The 15448-nt window shown below is 39.2% G+C and overlaps 1 protein-coding gene across 1 annotated transcript in view; it reads left to right on the forward strand.

Moving 5' to 3' along the window:
- The window catches only part of PTPN21 (protein tyrosine phosphatase non-receptor type 21), a 76376-nt gene that overhangs the window by 25546 nt on the left and 35382 nt on the right, over positions 1–15448 (forward strand). The window contains exons 3-6 of the mRNA XM_059373562.1: positions 5761–5930; positions 12251–12348; positions 14223–14290; positions 15076–15146. Of these exons, the coding sequence (XP_059229545.1) occupies positions 5761–5930; positions 12251–12348; positions 14223–14290; positions 15076–15146 (407 nt within the window). The remainder of the gene's footprint in view (positions 1–5760; positions 5931–12250; positions 12349–14222; positions 14291–15075; positions 15147–15448) is intronic.

Consider the following 15448-nt stretch of genomic DNA (forward strand, 5'->3'; position numbering starts at 1 on the left):
CCTCACTATTTTGATTAAGGTAGCTTTATAGTAAGTTTTAAAATCAGAAAATAGGAGTTTTCCAGCTTTATTCTTTTTCATTATTGGTTTGGCTACTCAAGGCCCCTGGTAATTCCATATGAGCTCGAGAATTGGCTTTCTCTGAAAAAAGGGCTTGCATTTGAATCTGTAGATCACTTTGGATAGTTTTGCCATCTTAACAATATTAAGTGTTACAGTTTATGAACACAGGATGTCTTTTCATTTAATTTCTTTCAACAGTGAAGGGGTGCTTGGCTGGCTCAGTCAGGAAAGCATGTGACTCTTGATCTCAGGCTCATGAGTTCAAGCCCCACATTGGACATGGAGCCTTCCTAAAAAACAATAGCAATAATTTCTTTCAGCCACGTTTTATATTGTTCAGTATACAAACTTTCTCACTTCATTTATTTTTAGATTTTTTATTCCTTTGGATGCTATTATAAATGAAATCTTTTTTTTTTTTCATTTAACCAATAACTCTTAAAAGCTTTATTGAAATAGAATTCACATAGCATACAATTCGCCCCTTAAAGCATGCAATTCAGTGGTTTTTTGCATATTCAGAGTTGTGTATCCATCACCACCATCAGTTTTAGAATGTTAAATGAAATCATTTTTTTGAATTTCTCTTTAAATTTTGCAATTCCTGATGTGTAGAATCCATACTGATTTGTGCATGTTGGTTTTGTACCCTTCAGCTTTGCTGAGTTTATTAGTTCTAGTTTTTTTTTTTTAATATTTTATTTATTTGACAGAGAGAGAGAGAGATCACAAGTAGGCAGAGAGGCAGACAGAGAGAGAGGGAGAAACAGGCTCCCTGCTGAGCAGAGAGCCCCATGTGGGGCTCGATCCTAGGACCCCAAAATTGTGACCTGAGCTGAAGGGAGAGGTTTAACCCTCTGAGCCACCAAGGTGCCCCAGCTCTAGTCTTTTTTGTGTCAATTCAGAAAACTCTGTATTTTCCCTTCATATTAATAATATGTTACATTGATTCTTTTGTATGTTGAACTACTCTTGCATTTCTGGGATAAATCCCACTTGTTTGTGGTATATGATCGTTTTGATATGTTGTTTAATTCAGTTCATGTCTATTACATCTGTATTTATAAAAGATACTAGCCTATAGTTTTCTAATGGTGTCTTTTTTTTTTTTTTTTTTTAGATTTTATTTATTTATTTGACAGAGATCACAAGTAGGCAGAGAGAGGAGGAAGTAGTCTCCCTGCCAAGCAGAGAGCCCGATGCAGGGCTCGATCCCAGGACCCTGGGATCATGACCTGAGCCGAAGGCAGAGGCTTTAACCCACTGAGCCATCCAGGCACCCTGTAATGGTGTCTTTTGTCTATTTGGGGCATGAGGATAATGCTGTCCTATAGATGAGGTAGGGAGTATTCTCCCCTCTTCTTTGATCCCCCCACTTTGTTTTTTGGATGGATTTTAAATTATTTTGGAAAACTAATTATCCAGATGCTCAAGATTGTTATCTGAGACAAAGCCCCCAAAATGGACTCGTACAGAAAATGTTATGCCTGATGAGAATTTAATGACATTTTGTTGCTCAAACTCTACCTATCCATCTTAGAAACAAACTGTATTGTAGTCTTAAAATCTCAGGCAATCAGTTCATTATATATGTGTAGAAATTGTAAGGAAGCACTGAATCCAAGGATTATGGTGTTATGAGATTTTAGTTACCCATATGTATGTAAACATTTCTAGTGACAATTTTATTAATTCATTATTTTTAAAAAATAAGTTATTTATTTGAGAACGAGCGAAAGCAAGAAAGATCACAGAGGGAGAGGGAGATGCAGACTCACCACTGAGTAGAGAGCCCAAAGTGGGGCTCGATCCTAGGACCCTGGGACCATGACCTGAGCCAAAGGCAGACACTTTGACTGAGCCACCCAGGATTCCCTCTAGTGGCAATTTTAGAAATATAATACCTCCTTGGAATATTTAACAAGATATAAATGTGATTTTGGCTAGGCTTAACTACTTCTTAAATAGAACTTGAACACAGGAGCAAGTATCAAAGCAAATACTTTACTACATATAATCAGTTTATGTTCAAATGTCCAAAACCTTAGACTTTCCACAAATATAATAGCTGATCAGCAAATAATTTGGTATATCTATTATTTTCAGCCATTTGTACAATTAGATAAAGTCCTTGCTACTCTTTTATAAGATATATACTTCATAAAAAACTAATTATGGTGTAATTTTACAAATGTATTTCCCTTTCTATTTGATTTTCTATCTATATGTGACATGAGTATAAATGCATTGCTAAAATAAACTTTTAGCATATTTTAAAAATTAGTTTCTTTTAGAAGGTACTTTTTTAGAATGCCACTAGATCATTCAGGTTTTCTTCTTTTAATTATCTCATGATTGGTTCACAAGGAACAACAACAAATTATATAGTGAACCTATAGTGTTTTTGCCTGTGTTGTTTTTTAAGTAGGTTCCATGCCCAATGTGGGGCTTGAACTCATGATCCTGAGATCAAGAGCTGCATGCCTACCAACTGAGCTAGCCAGGCACCTCTATAGTAAACTTACAGTTTTATAACTATTTAGATATTTGTGTTTGGAGCATTGAAGTCCAACTATATTTTAGGGGAAAGGTAATATATACAAAGAGTATTTTTAAGACGTTTTAATTTTGGTTAAAAGTGACATACCATTGTGACCCAAATAGTTTTAGATCCTAAGGGATGCCCAGCTTTCTGGTTTAATGGCAAAAAATAAGTATTTGTAGAATTAAGTTCATGGCAATAGTATGTGTTATAGACCGAACAAAGTACATTCAATCCAATTCTTTTTTTTTTTTAAGTTTTTATTTATTTATTTGGCAGAGAGAGAGACACAGAGCAAGAGAGAGAGCACAAGCGGGGAGACTGGGAGAGGAAACAGACTCTCCGCTGAGCAGGAAGCCGGATGTGGGGCTCGATCCCAGCCGAAGGCAGAAGCCCAACTACTGAGCCATGCAGGCACCCTACATTCAATCCAATTCTAAGATGAAACACAAAACATAAATACAATTAACAAAATGTGTTGTAATCAGTCGATATAAATGGAAGTAATTAGAAAATTATTTTGGGGGGGGTGTATAATTTATTTTGCTGATGTTTAGTGGAGTGGGTAAAACTAAATAATCATTGGAAAATATGGTGGCTTTTCGGGGCACCTGGGTGGCTCAGTTGGTTAAGTGTCTAACTCGATTTCAGCTCAGGAGGTGATCTCAGGGCTGTGAGACTGCGTCCTGTGTTGACTCCGCACTCAGCAGGGAGTCTGGTGGAGATTCTTTCTCTCCCTCTCCCTGTAATGCTCTGCCCCTGCTCTCTCTCTCTCTCTCTAAAATAAATAAGTAAAATCTTTTTAGGGATGCGCGGGTGGCTCAGTTCGTTAAGTGTCTGCCTTCAGCTCAGGTCATGATCCTTAGGGTCCTGGGATTGAGACAGGCGTTGGGCTCGCTGCCCAGGGGGGAGCCTCCTTCTCCCTCTCCTCCCCATCTGTGCTCTCTCTTGCTATCTCTGTCTCTCTCTCCCTCAAATAAATAAATAAAAATCTAAAAAAAATAGTGGTTTTCTAGTGGCAAACACATTCATTTAAGTTTGGTATTGTGTTCCCACGATGGAAGTGTGAAGGAGATATTACTTACACTTATTATTACCCCCTTTTACATTTGGGAAAATGGAATTGGTCTGATTGACTTTTCTACCTCCCAGTTTAGCAAGTGACAATTAGTAATTAAACCCAGGACTTCAGACTTTAAGTATCAGTTTTTTTGTTAAATGAGACTTTCTTTTCTTTAAGTTGCAGTTCAAAAGAAAGAAGTAATCGTATCCATTTTCTATAAATGTAATAGATACTCTGTCCTTACAGATAACATGTAATTCATTTTATAAACACAATTATAACTTCAGAAAATAGTTCACAGTAAGACGCAGACTTTCTGCTGTATTAAAGTGTGTGTGGATTTTCAAAAGTTGACTTCTGTGCAGCTTCTCAAGGATAGGTTGTTCATACACCAGTTCCTGTATAACTCGAGGGGGGCAGTGTGCTGTAGTGCAATGATTTTCACCCACCAATGGGCATAGGAATTACTTGGGAGTTGAATAGCTCTGGAGAGCTCAAGAAGCTCTCCAGGTAGTTCTGGTAGAAGTGGTCCAGGGACAATCCTTAGACAAACACTGGCTTTAGAGTTTCACACACACATATCTGTTTCATGAGGTAGTGGTGGTGATTTGATATATGATATTATTGTCCTTCTTGGGACAAAACCTGGTACATAGGAAATGTTCAGAATATTTCATTCATATATATGGCTTGGGTGACAACTAGGAAGCCAGGGAATACTCGTTCTTTCAGCAAAATTTACTGAATTCCTGCACCATTCTGGGTCTTTGGTTACAAAGGGGGAATGGACACATTCCTCACTTTCATCGAGTTTGTTTGATTAAGAGACTCATTTTAAAGCTATAGTTCTTCCTTTGTAAAAAGTTGTAAGATGAAATGAATATTAAGAACATGTTTGTATACTCTTTTGACCTGTAAATTAAAAAGTCATTTTTTATTTTAATGAGGATTATAGGTTAAAAATATGGCCTGAATATTATTTCTTGTTTTATTGTTGCTCTAAAGCTGTATTTTCCAATACAGTGCCACTAGAGACTTGCAGCTATTTAATTTAAGTCAATTAAAATTAAATAACATTAAATATTTATTTCCTCAGCTGCACTAACCACATTCCAGGTGCTCGATAGCCACAGGCAGCTAGTGGCTGCTATATTGGGAGACAGAATATTTCCATCATCATAGAAAGTTCTGTTTGGCTGTGTTGCCCTAGAGTCTAGAACAAAGCAGGGAATTTTTCCAGTTGCCTTGATCTGTAAACTGATTTTGAGATAAATATTAGCAGTGTCCTGAGGCTGTCATTTTAATGCTTAAGTGCATTAATAACCTTTCAGCTTGACCAAGCCCAGAGCTAGTATCGATTTCCCTGAACAGTTTCATTATACAGCAAGTGCAATCTAAGTGCTAATATCTGGGCATTTTTTTAAACCTTCAAGTGATATCTTATTGCTCTATGTAGAGCTTTTTGTGTATTTTTGTATATGTGAGAATTTACCACTGTAAAGTTATGATTGCGTTAAATTTGTATCTAATAAATTTGGGGGGCAAAGAAGAGTTGCATTTGTACCTATATTTCTAGAATTTACAATATTTACATGAAATAATTTATGTATAGAAGTCAAATTCAAGAGTAGTAAGAAGTTGGATTAACACTATCTGATCAGTATTCTATATAAAACCCCACTTGTACTTATAAAATACCAATTATGATACATTTAGTATTTTGACAATTTTAAAACTAAACATTTATTCAGTATATGTTATTTTTTTGTTGTTAAAACTCTGTAAAATGGTGTAGCACCTGCTACATTCTGATGTCTAGGCATCATTTTTCTAATGCATTTTTCTGTGCAGAGTTCAAAAAACAGTCTGCAAGAGTAGTTGACTTTTCACCTCTTTTTCCTGCATGTATCTAGATATATATGGGGGGGTGTGTATGTCTTGTGTCTTTCTTTGGGTTTTGGTATTGTCCCTTTTTAAGAAGAGAAGGAATAGGAGACTGATGTCATTTGGTCCCAGGTCACGGACCAGAGCAGTGAGAATAGGCATTCACTCGTACACGTCTGCCTCCATCAGTGACTCTTCCTCTTTCCAGATCACTTACTTCAGCCTCTGGTACCACAACAAGCAAAACCAGCGCCGGTGGGTAGATCTGGAAAAACCTCTCAAGAAGCAGCTGGATAAACACGCCGTAGAACCGACCGTCTATTTTGGAGTGGTGTTTTATGTGCCTTCGGTTTCTCAGCTGCAGCAGGAGATTACCAGGTGAGAAATAACATGCTCTCTGTTTTTAGGAAACACTCTTAATGAGATGAAAAAAGGGACACCGAGGGACACTGAGGTTAAGGTCAGGAGATCAGACTAACCGTGGCCTCCAGCGCCCATGTGCAGCCACATGATTAAATGGCGGCCACGGTCTGTGGTTGTCTGAGGGCTTCCTTGCGCAGAGCAAGAGTTTCAGTTTCGCACAGACTGGCCATTAAAGGGGAAGATGATGTTTTTCTCTGGGCTGTGAACTCCTCTTGTAGTGCTATCCTCTTCAAATTTGTTCGTTTGTTTGTTTCTGGTCTTCGTAATGCTGAAACGAGAGGAGATTTTAGAAAGTTTCAGAATCTGTATTCTTTCCTCAGGGAAGTGTGCAGAAGGGTTCTTAAAGTTCTCCGACTGCAGGCGCTGTGTATTTTGTAGATAGTTGGGAGGGTACAAGAAGAGGCCAGTAAGTGCACTTAGAAGGGATCAAGGCAGAAACGGAAGAGCATATTCAGGAGTGGGATAGAGGAACGAAATGTTTGTTTTTTTCTTGAAGACAAACCAAAAAACAAGGAATAAAATTTGGGATCCATGAGTTTTTCTTTCAAGTTCTCCCAAATCCACCACTACCTTATCTTTGGAACCCTATTTAATATTACTTTTCAGCCAAGCTGGGCTACTTTCAGTGCCCTGAACATGCCGCATGCCTTTTCATCTTTGGGTTCTAGATTTATGTACTGGAATCCTACTCATCCTCTGAATTTTAGTTTAAAAGGCACCTCCTCCCTGAAGTTTCTGTGGTCCCTAGGCTGGAATGAGCTTTGCCTTCTCTGGACTGCCCTACAGTTGGCTTGTACTTGTGTTAGATGGAAGTTGTTACAGCCTTTTGTTATAGTTTTTGTGTACATATGTTATCTTTTTCTTGGATTTTAAACCTCTGTTTTCTTTAGCTTTACCTTTCCTACAGTATCTAACACAGTGCCGTGTAGATAGTGAGAACCTGGTACTGCCCTGTGTTTGTGTAATGTTCTTTTCGAGTACTGAGTTTGCCAGTTAATTATTGCAAGAAGATAGAAAACCAAAGAAGCAAGAATCAGGTAGTAGGGATAAATATGCACTGACTATAAAACTGAGATGGGATAAAAATATTGAGGAGAGAAGTAGAACCAAGGAGGAAAAATAACAACTGATCACTGACTCATTTATTTAAACATTCATTGAGTATATAATATGGTGTGATGTTAAGAACTAGCTTCCTTACCTGGGAGATGAATATACAAGTGAATAGGCTTTAATCCTACCCTGGAGGAGTCCTGTGGAACTGACAGCCCATGTAGATAAACAATTACAGTTTATTATGATGATAAATGCTTTAATTAACGCTAGATTCCTAGGGGTGGGGCAGGTGGGGGGAACAAGAACTTCAAGAGGAATTTTCTAGTTAGAGGGATTAGCTTGTGCAGAGTAGGGGAGAGAATGAAAGTCACTGATGTTTTCCAGAAATTTCAGATATTACCTGGAACAGGGAGAGGAGATTTGAAAAATAGGTATGTCCTAGTCATAAAGTCATGGTACTCTGAGGAAAGACATTTTTGAATTTTAACGGAATGGAAAGATGACATTTGTGTTTTACCAATGTCGCCCATCATGGAAGGCAGCTTAGAGGTGGCAATATAGTTAGGAGACCAGTTAGGTAGGTACATGCTATAAACTAGACAGGAAGGAGAGGGAGGGCCTGGTAGATGCAGTCAGTAGGAGTGCACAGCGATGAGGTGGAAGAGAGCCTGTTAGAGAAGTTGTAGATGAAGTTTGGCTGCATGTAACAAAAGCCATAAATATCTTTCATTTCTTAAAGGAAGTCCAGGGGTCAGCCACACCGAGCTTATACTGCTCCACAAAGTCTTCAGGGACCCATGTTCTTTCTTACTGTTCTGCGTTGCTCAGCATGTTCTTTCCATTCACTACGGAATCTCGTCAGAGAATTCTAGAGAAGGTCTAGCTCTCACATTCGTACTCCAGGCAGCAAAAGGATAAAATGGGTTCCACTCTCAGCTAAGTCATGTTCCTTTAAGACGCCTTCTCAGTTCCTCAGTCACACTAGCCACATTTTAATCCTCAGTAGCCACATGTGGCTAATGGCTCCCATATTGGACAGGACAGATAGACATCACTTTTATCACTGCAGGAAGTTCCTTAGACAACACTGCCCTGAACCTAACAGTTCACAGGAAAAATCAGAGACCAGATGAACATGTTAAATAACTCTACAAGAGTGCAATCAGACAAATCCAGAATGTAGGGAATTCTATATGACCCATCGCACTATTTTGAATACAAATGACATGAACATAAAGAGGAGGAATTTTTCTTTTCAAAATTAAGAGAGAACTGTCAATCGAATGTGGCCTGTGGAACTTTTTTTTTTTTTTTAAAGATTGTATTTATTTATTTGAGAGAGAGAGAGACAGAGAGAGCATGAGAGGGAAGGTCAGAGGGAGAAGCAGACTCCTGGTGGAGCTGGGAGCCTAATGTGGGACTCGATCCCAGGACTCTGGGATCATGACCTGAGCCAAAGGCAGTCGCTCCACCAACTGAGCCACCCAGGTGCCCTGGAACTTGTTTAGATACTGATTTTTTTTTTTTAGCTGTAAAAATAGATTTTTGAAGGGCGCCTAGCTGGCTCATCCAGTAGAGCATGTATGTGACTCTTGACCTCAGGGTTATAAGTTCAAGCTCCATGTTGAGTGTAGAGATTACTTAAAAATAAAATATTTAAAAAATGCATTTTTGAGGCAATCACAACAATTGCATATGGACCAGGTACTGGGTAACTTTAGGACATTGTTGCCCATTTTATTGGATATGTTAAAAACATGTGTGTGTGTGTGTGTTCTTTTTAAAAGCTTACCTTTTACGGATATCTACTAAAATATTTTAAGTACGGTGCTGTGATATCTGAAATTTGATGTAAAACGCTTGGGTGGGGAAGGGGAGACAGTAGAAGAACAGGGCATGGGTCAAGTTGATGTTTGAGGCTGTGTGATAAGGATGTGTGGGTTCACTGGACTTGTTCTCTCTATATGTTTCCAAAATTCCATAATAAAACTTAAAACATAAAACCTTCACATTAGCCTTCTAATACTAGCCTAAGAAAAACAAGTGAAGGAAAAAGACTACATTTCTATATATATTATTTGAAATTTCTATTGGGGAGAATGGGGCAACCTATTTATTATAATTACTCAATGTAATATTTCTTGTGTAAAAATATTTTATATTAGAAAGTTGATAATTTGGTAAGATTTAGATAAAACATCTATTTAGTTTTAATCAGCATTTGACTTTGGGCAAATTTATGGAATGCTTGCTTAGAATTAAGATGTGCAGTTTCTTGAATTCAGAACTGTTTGTAAGGAATAAAAGTTTGCATGTTACATTTTATTGCTGCGCTGTATTTTAATTCTTTTTATGATAAACATTGAAAAAATATATTTGTAAACCATCCTTAGCCTCACCAACATATTATCATTTTAACAAAAAGTGTTCACAGAAACTGGTAATGCCTTTGAAGTAAAATTTCTTGGCCCTTTCATGTAAATACTTAAATATATACATACCTGTATGCATATACACATACATGTATATAAACATATATAGAGATATATGCATATCCATATATATCATACACCCTGCTTGCTTCCATTAAAGGATTTTGGGAACAAAACAATGAGATAATAATAAAAGCAACCATTTCCCTTTCTTACTCAATGTCAGGCATTGTTCTAAGCCCTTTATATTTAATCATTCATAATCCTCACGAGTCCTACAAAGTAGGTATTATTGTCCAGTTTGTAGTTGAAGAAACCAAGACACAGAAAGGCTAAATATTTTGCCCAGGGTTATACTGCCAGTATGGAGCTGGGATTTAATTTAATTTAATTTAATTTTTTAAGTTTTTTTTTATTTATTTACTTGACAGACAGATCACAGGCAGGCAGAGAGAGAGGGGAAAGCAGGCTCCCCGCTGAGCAGAGAGCCCAATGTGGGGCTCAATCCCAGAACCCTGGGATCATGCTTTAACCCACTGAGCCACCCAGGCGCCCCTGGAGCTGGGATTTTAAACTCAAGAAGGCTGCCTTCTGAGTCTTTGCTCTCAAGCATTGTATTCATATGGACTCCAGGATAAAAAAAAAACCTAAAGAAATGTAATAAAAATACTAGAAAAGTCCTTAACTGGAGATTTGTGACAGTTAAAGACATGCACTTTGAGGCCGTCCTGACCTGGATTCAAACTGCAGCTGAGGCTACCTTTGCGGATGTGAGCATATCCCTTCATGTCTGAGCTTTGGCACAAGTAGCTGCCATTATATGGTGGAGCTGGTGGTTAAGAGGGTAATGAGAGGGGAAGCAGTGTGCCTGTGCCTGGGTTCTAACTCTGAGCTTCATGGCAGTCAAGGCAAAAGAAGGAATATTCTGAGTCCCATCATCCTTTATCTGATAAAAAGCATATCAGTTTGCAAACATGACAGATTTTCTTTTTTTTTCTTCTTTTTTTAAAAATTAACATATAATGTATTATTTGCCTCAGGGGTACATGTCTATGAATCATCAGTCTTATACACTTCATGGCACTCACCATAGCACATACCCTTCCCAATGTCTATCACCTAGCTACCCCATCCCTAACCCCCACACCCCCAGCAACTCTCAGTTTGTTTCCTGAGATTAAGAGTCTGTTACGGTTTGAATGTGACAGATTTTCTTGGTGTATCACTCAAAAGGAAATTTTCAGGTGGGATTTTATAGAAAAGACATTGAACCGGCAATGAACATTTGAGAGTAAATGGAATCAACTCTTATAACAGAAAATTGTAATACAAGGCAAAAACAAAAAACAACAAAGAAAAACACACCAAAAAATAGCACATGTCTGTGGGAGACTAAATAAATTTGGTCCAGGTATGTTGCTTCCCATGATTTGGTTTAAGGAAAGAACCTGGATTATTTAGAGTGGTGTATGTTCAAGAGAGAGACTTCTCTCAGTACAATCTTCTTTAAATAGGCTTCTGGAAGGAGCTGCTTCATAGAAGGTGTGAAGTTTTCTTCTTTGACAAGATCCCAGAGCTATCAGCGTTCTGCTTCTCAGTTGAGGGAAATGGATCGATTCTGCTACTAGCAGGCGGAAGGGGATCAGTTGGATCCATATTCTTATCTGAATGGATGGTGTTTTGGTGAGGTTTTTGGGTAACAAAGAATGGAGACCTCAGAGCTAGCTAAAATAAAAGAAGATGATAGTATGATAAAAGGAGATGAAATGATGAAAGGGGAATTCTAGTACCAACAGCGACTAGGTTGTACTTCACAGATGCCAAATCTGGGAGACATCCTGGATTCAAGATGGCTCTACTGTACAGGCAGAGCATTGGTGGATCTTCATCCACCATTGTACCCCAGCATCTAGAACAATGCTTGACGTGTAGTAGGCCCTAGGAATTACAGGTTAAATGAATACATAAAAGGAAGGCAGCATAAGTCACTGTAGAACTTTGTCAGAATAGAGTCGTGATACATACAGATGAAACACTGCTGACCCTGCGAAGGGGTGACCATACCCCTTTTTTACTGGTGATCATTAAAACCACAGATTTGCCCAACTTCATTCAACATGCTACACTGGGGAGCTGGAATTTCACTAGATGTGCTTGACTAAAGCTTGTGCTGGTGATTTGTGCCCCAGAGGTTGAAAGTGTAAACAGAAGTAAACCCACATTACAAGAATATTAAGAAAGCCTCATAGCAGCTGTTCTTTTGGAGAGTCCATCAAAAAATATTTTAATAAGAGCCTGATCTGAAATATCAGGAAGCATTTTCTCTTGGTTTTACTATTTAGGGCTAGGGAACCTCTATCAGAACAAGTAATTTCTATCAGAGTCTTGTATTACTGCGTTACTAGTCAGAGTTTTTAAAGTAAAGATTGGCCATGGATTGTCTGTGTCTCCAACTAAACAGAACAAAATGTAGGAACTGTCTTACAGGGCATTAGAAAGGAGACCAATTGTCTTCTGGGTGGTTGTAGCTTTGAAATAACTACAGTTAAGCATAAGGAACTCAAGAAATTGCTTACATTGTGTGTGTGTATGTGCCCACATGCATGCCCGTGTATGTGTGTGTAGGTATAGATATGGTCAGCGGTATTCTTGCCATTTTTTGAAGCCATCTGGGGTTAAGGTTTTCTTTGACTAGTTTATGATCCTCTACCAAATTACTGTAGAATGCATTGCCTCTCCACTGGAGGTCATATTGATATTGACTTTTTAAAATTGACTTTTTTGTAGGTATCAGTATTATCTGCAGCTGAAGAAAGATATCTTGGAAGGAAACATTCCTTGTACATTAGAACAAGCAATTCAGCTAGCAGGCTTGGCTGTTCAAGGTAAATAATGACAGTTGATGATGTAATACATATATCAGATTAAGATGTGTGTTATAACCAGGGTGCCCGGCTGCCTTAGTCAGTGGAGCACGGGACTCTTGATCTCAGAGTTGTAAGTTAAAGCCCCATGTTGGGTGTGGACATTACTTTAAAAAAAAAAAAAAATCTTTAAAGAAAAAAATGTGTGTTGGGGCGCCTGGGTGGCTCAGTCAGTTAAGCGTCTGCCTTTAGCTCCGGTCATGATCCTGGAGTCCTAGGAGATGTGGCCCCTTGTCTGGCTCCAGGCTTAGCAGGAAGTCTGCTTCTCCCTCTCCCTGTGCCCCATCCAACTGCTCATGTCCTCTCGAGCACTCTCTCTCTCCCTTGCTCTGTTTCTCAAATGGATAAATAAAATCCTTTAAAAAATGTGTGTTATAACAAAACCAGCAAGGGATTCTTAAAGTTACTGACTTCCTATAGTAGTGTTTATGTATTGGTGAAATCAGTTTTCTTGCAGGAAAAAATGAATTTGGGTTACTTCTGTGAAATAAGAGACTTTGGAAGGGTAAGCCTGGTAGCATATGTCAACAGTGCAAACAGACCACCATTAGAGAAACACACACACACAGTTCAAGGAATTTTTTTTTTTTAAAGATTTTATTTATTTATTCGACAGAGAGAGATTACAAGTAGGCAGAGAGGCAGGCAGAGAGAGAGGAGGAAGCAGGCTCCCTGCTGAGCAGAGAGCCCGATGCGGGACTCGATCCCAGGACCCTGAGATCATGACCTGAGCCGAAGGCAGCGGCTTAACCCACTGAGCCACCCAGGCGCCCCACAGTTCAAGGATTTGATCTATAGCTAACTAATATTTAGTTCAAGGGCTTGATCTATAGCTAACTAGTATTTTAGGAAGTGAGGTTGATGAAGTTATGTTTACTTACACTTTTTTCTTTAAAGATACGTATATTAATTTTTTCTGAGAGAGAGGTGAGGGGGGCAGAGGGAGAGAATCCTCAAACAGATTCCCTGCTTAGTGAGGAGCCTGATGCAGGGCTCAATCTTAGGGCTCCGAGATCATGACCTGAGCTGAAATCAACAATCGGATGCTTAACTGATGAGCCACCTGGGACCCTTCTGTTCACTTATACTCTAAGTATACCTCATTTATTGGGTTTCTTTCTTATGCACTTGAACTGGATTATAGGGCATTATCAATCATAATAGATAAAGTTTTGCATTTCACAAACAATTTTGAATTGTTTGGTTCTGTTATTTTTCATGTCTAGTCAATATGTATTTACCTGTATATATATACTTTGGGAAGACTTATGATGGGGCATTATTTCAAATGATAACTGGCATTTAATCTTGGAAACTAAAACTTAATCAGAATAATCACTGGCTTTAAGAGTTTTTCATAAGATCTTTGCTGAGCTGTCTTTTTTTTTTTTTTTTTTAATAACAAACAATCTCTAAATAAATACATCTGAAGTGATACATCTTGAAGTGATGTGATTCCATTCCCTAGAGGTGATCATTGCTATGAACAGTTTGGTTTCTTTCTGACATCTTTCTATGCATAAATAAGTAAGCACATGTGATTATAGGGCAGATTTTGTTTCTTTGTTAATTATTAGAAATGAGATCATAATACATGCAGTTTGTAACTTATTTTTTCATTTTATTAGTAGGCATTTTTCCAAGTCAAACACAGGAATCTACCTAATTAATATTTTTTAAAAAGATTTTTAAAATACACACTTTATATAGCTGTAAGGCATATTTGACCTCTAAATCATAAGTGTACTATCTATATTCTGCATATTGAATTTAGTTGTGCATGCTTCCTGTGCAAATTAAATATAATTGACATGAATATTTGTCATTTTGTATAGCTGATTTTGGTGACTTTGATCAATATGAATCCCAGGACTTTCTTCAGAAATTTGCCTTGTTTCCAGTGGTAAGAACTTCTTTTGACACTGGGGTTTTTATAGTTTATTTCCATGTCCTTAATAACCCCTGAAATGAAGTCCGTATGGTAGACTGGCTAGGCTGGAATAGGGCTAAAACAGTTGACTCTTATAAACAACTCAAGTGTAAATGCTTCCCTTGTTGTAGTCACCAGTCTTTGTAAACCCACAGAGAGGGAAGGTGTGCATTCCCTGGGCTGCAGCCAGAGAGATTTGTTTTGTGCTTGGGTGTGAGTCTAAGAGAGAGATTCCCTTCCACCTTCTGAGGAACCACACAGAGGTTTTGCTTTTTCCTGAAGGCTCAAGACCTCACAGTTCTGTGGCAATGAGTGTGGCTTCTCAGTAGCAGTGTAAAAAGTAGACGGCAGGGAGACAGCGCTGTCTACTTTTTAAAGGCACGACGGATGTGACCGACAGGAGAACCGCATTGGAACAACCAAGGGAGGTGGCACGATGCTCTTCTGAGCGTCCACACAGCCAGCCAGGGAGTGCCCAGGCTGTGCGAGGCTCGGAACTGGCCGATGGGCATTACCAGCCTGAAAGAACGCAGCTGGAACCTCTCCGGGAGGAACTGGGAGGGCACGGCGGGCAGGGCGGGTGTTTGGCTCCTGAGCAGAAGCTGCTTCGCTCCTTAGCAAGATCATGACCACCTGCTTCAGCAGACCCCCCCACAGACCGACACTAGTCCGAATGCTGCCCGAGAGCGAGGAGAGCCACGAACAGTCAGTGGCTTGTTCACACACTTCACATACTTACGGCTGTGTGTTCTCTTCAGGGGTGGCTACAAGATGAAAAAGTATTGGAAGAAGCAACCCAAAAAGTGGCCTTACTGCATCAGAAATACAGGTAACGCTAAGAAATAAGAAATGGCGAGCGTCCGGAAGCACAGCGGGGCTGCCGGTGAACTCGGTGTTGGCACAGGGACCCTTGGCGCTTTACCGCTGCTGCCGCCGGGACTGCGATGCGGGGCTCGCCTAGTAGCGGTGTTTACTGGCGAGGATGCGGGGACAAGTGGAAGCCGTAGTTGGCTTCACTCCCTGTGGTGAAGGGTTTGGTGGTAACATAGTCCATGTGGGTTAGTGCAAGACCAGGGAGGCTTGTTTCCTTTGATGGTGCAGCACCCATGGGGTCTTTCTCCTCCGTCCCCC

Source organism: Mustela nigripes, chromosome 13 (genome assembly GCF_022355385.1).
Source record: "Mustela nigripes isolate SB6536 chromosome 13, MUSNIG.SB6536, whole genome shotgun sequence".
In the NCBI taxonomy this organism is placed as follows: Eukaryota; Metazoa; Chordata; class Mammalia; order Carnivora; family Mustelidae; genus Mustela; species Mustela nigripes.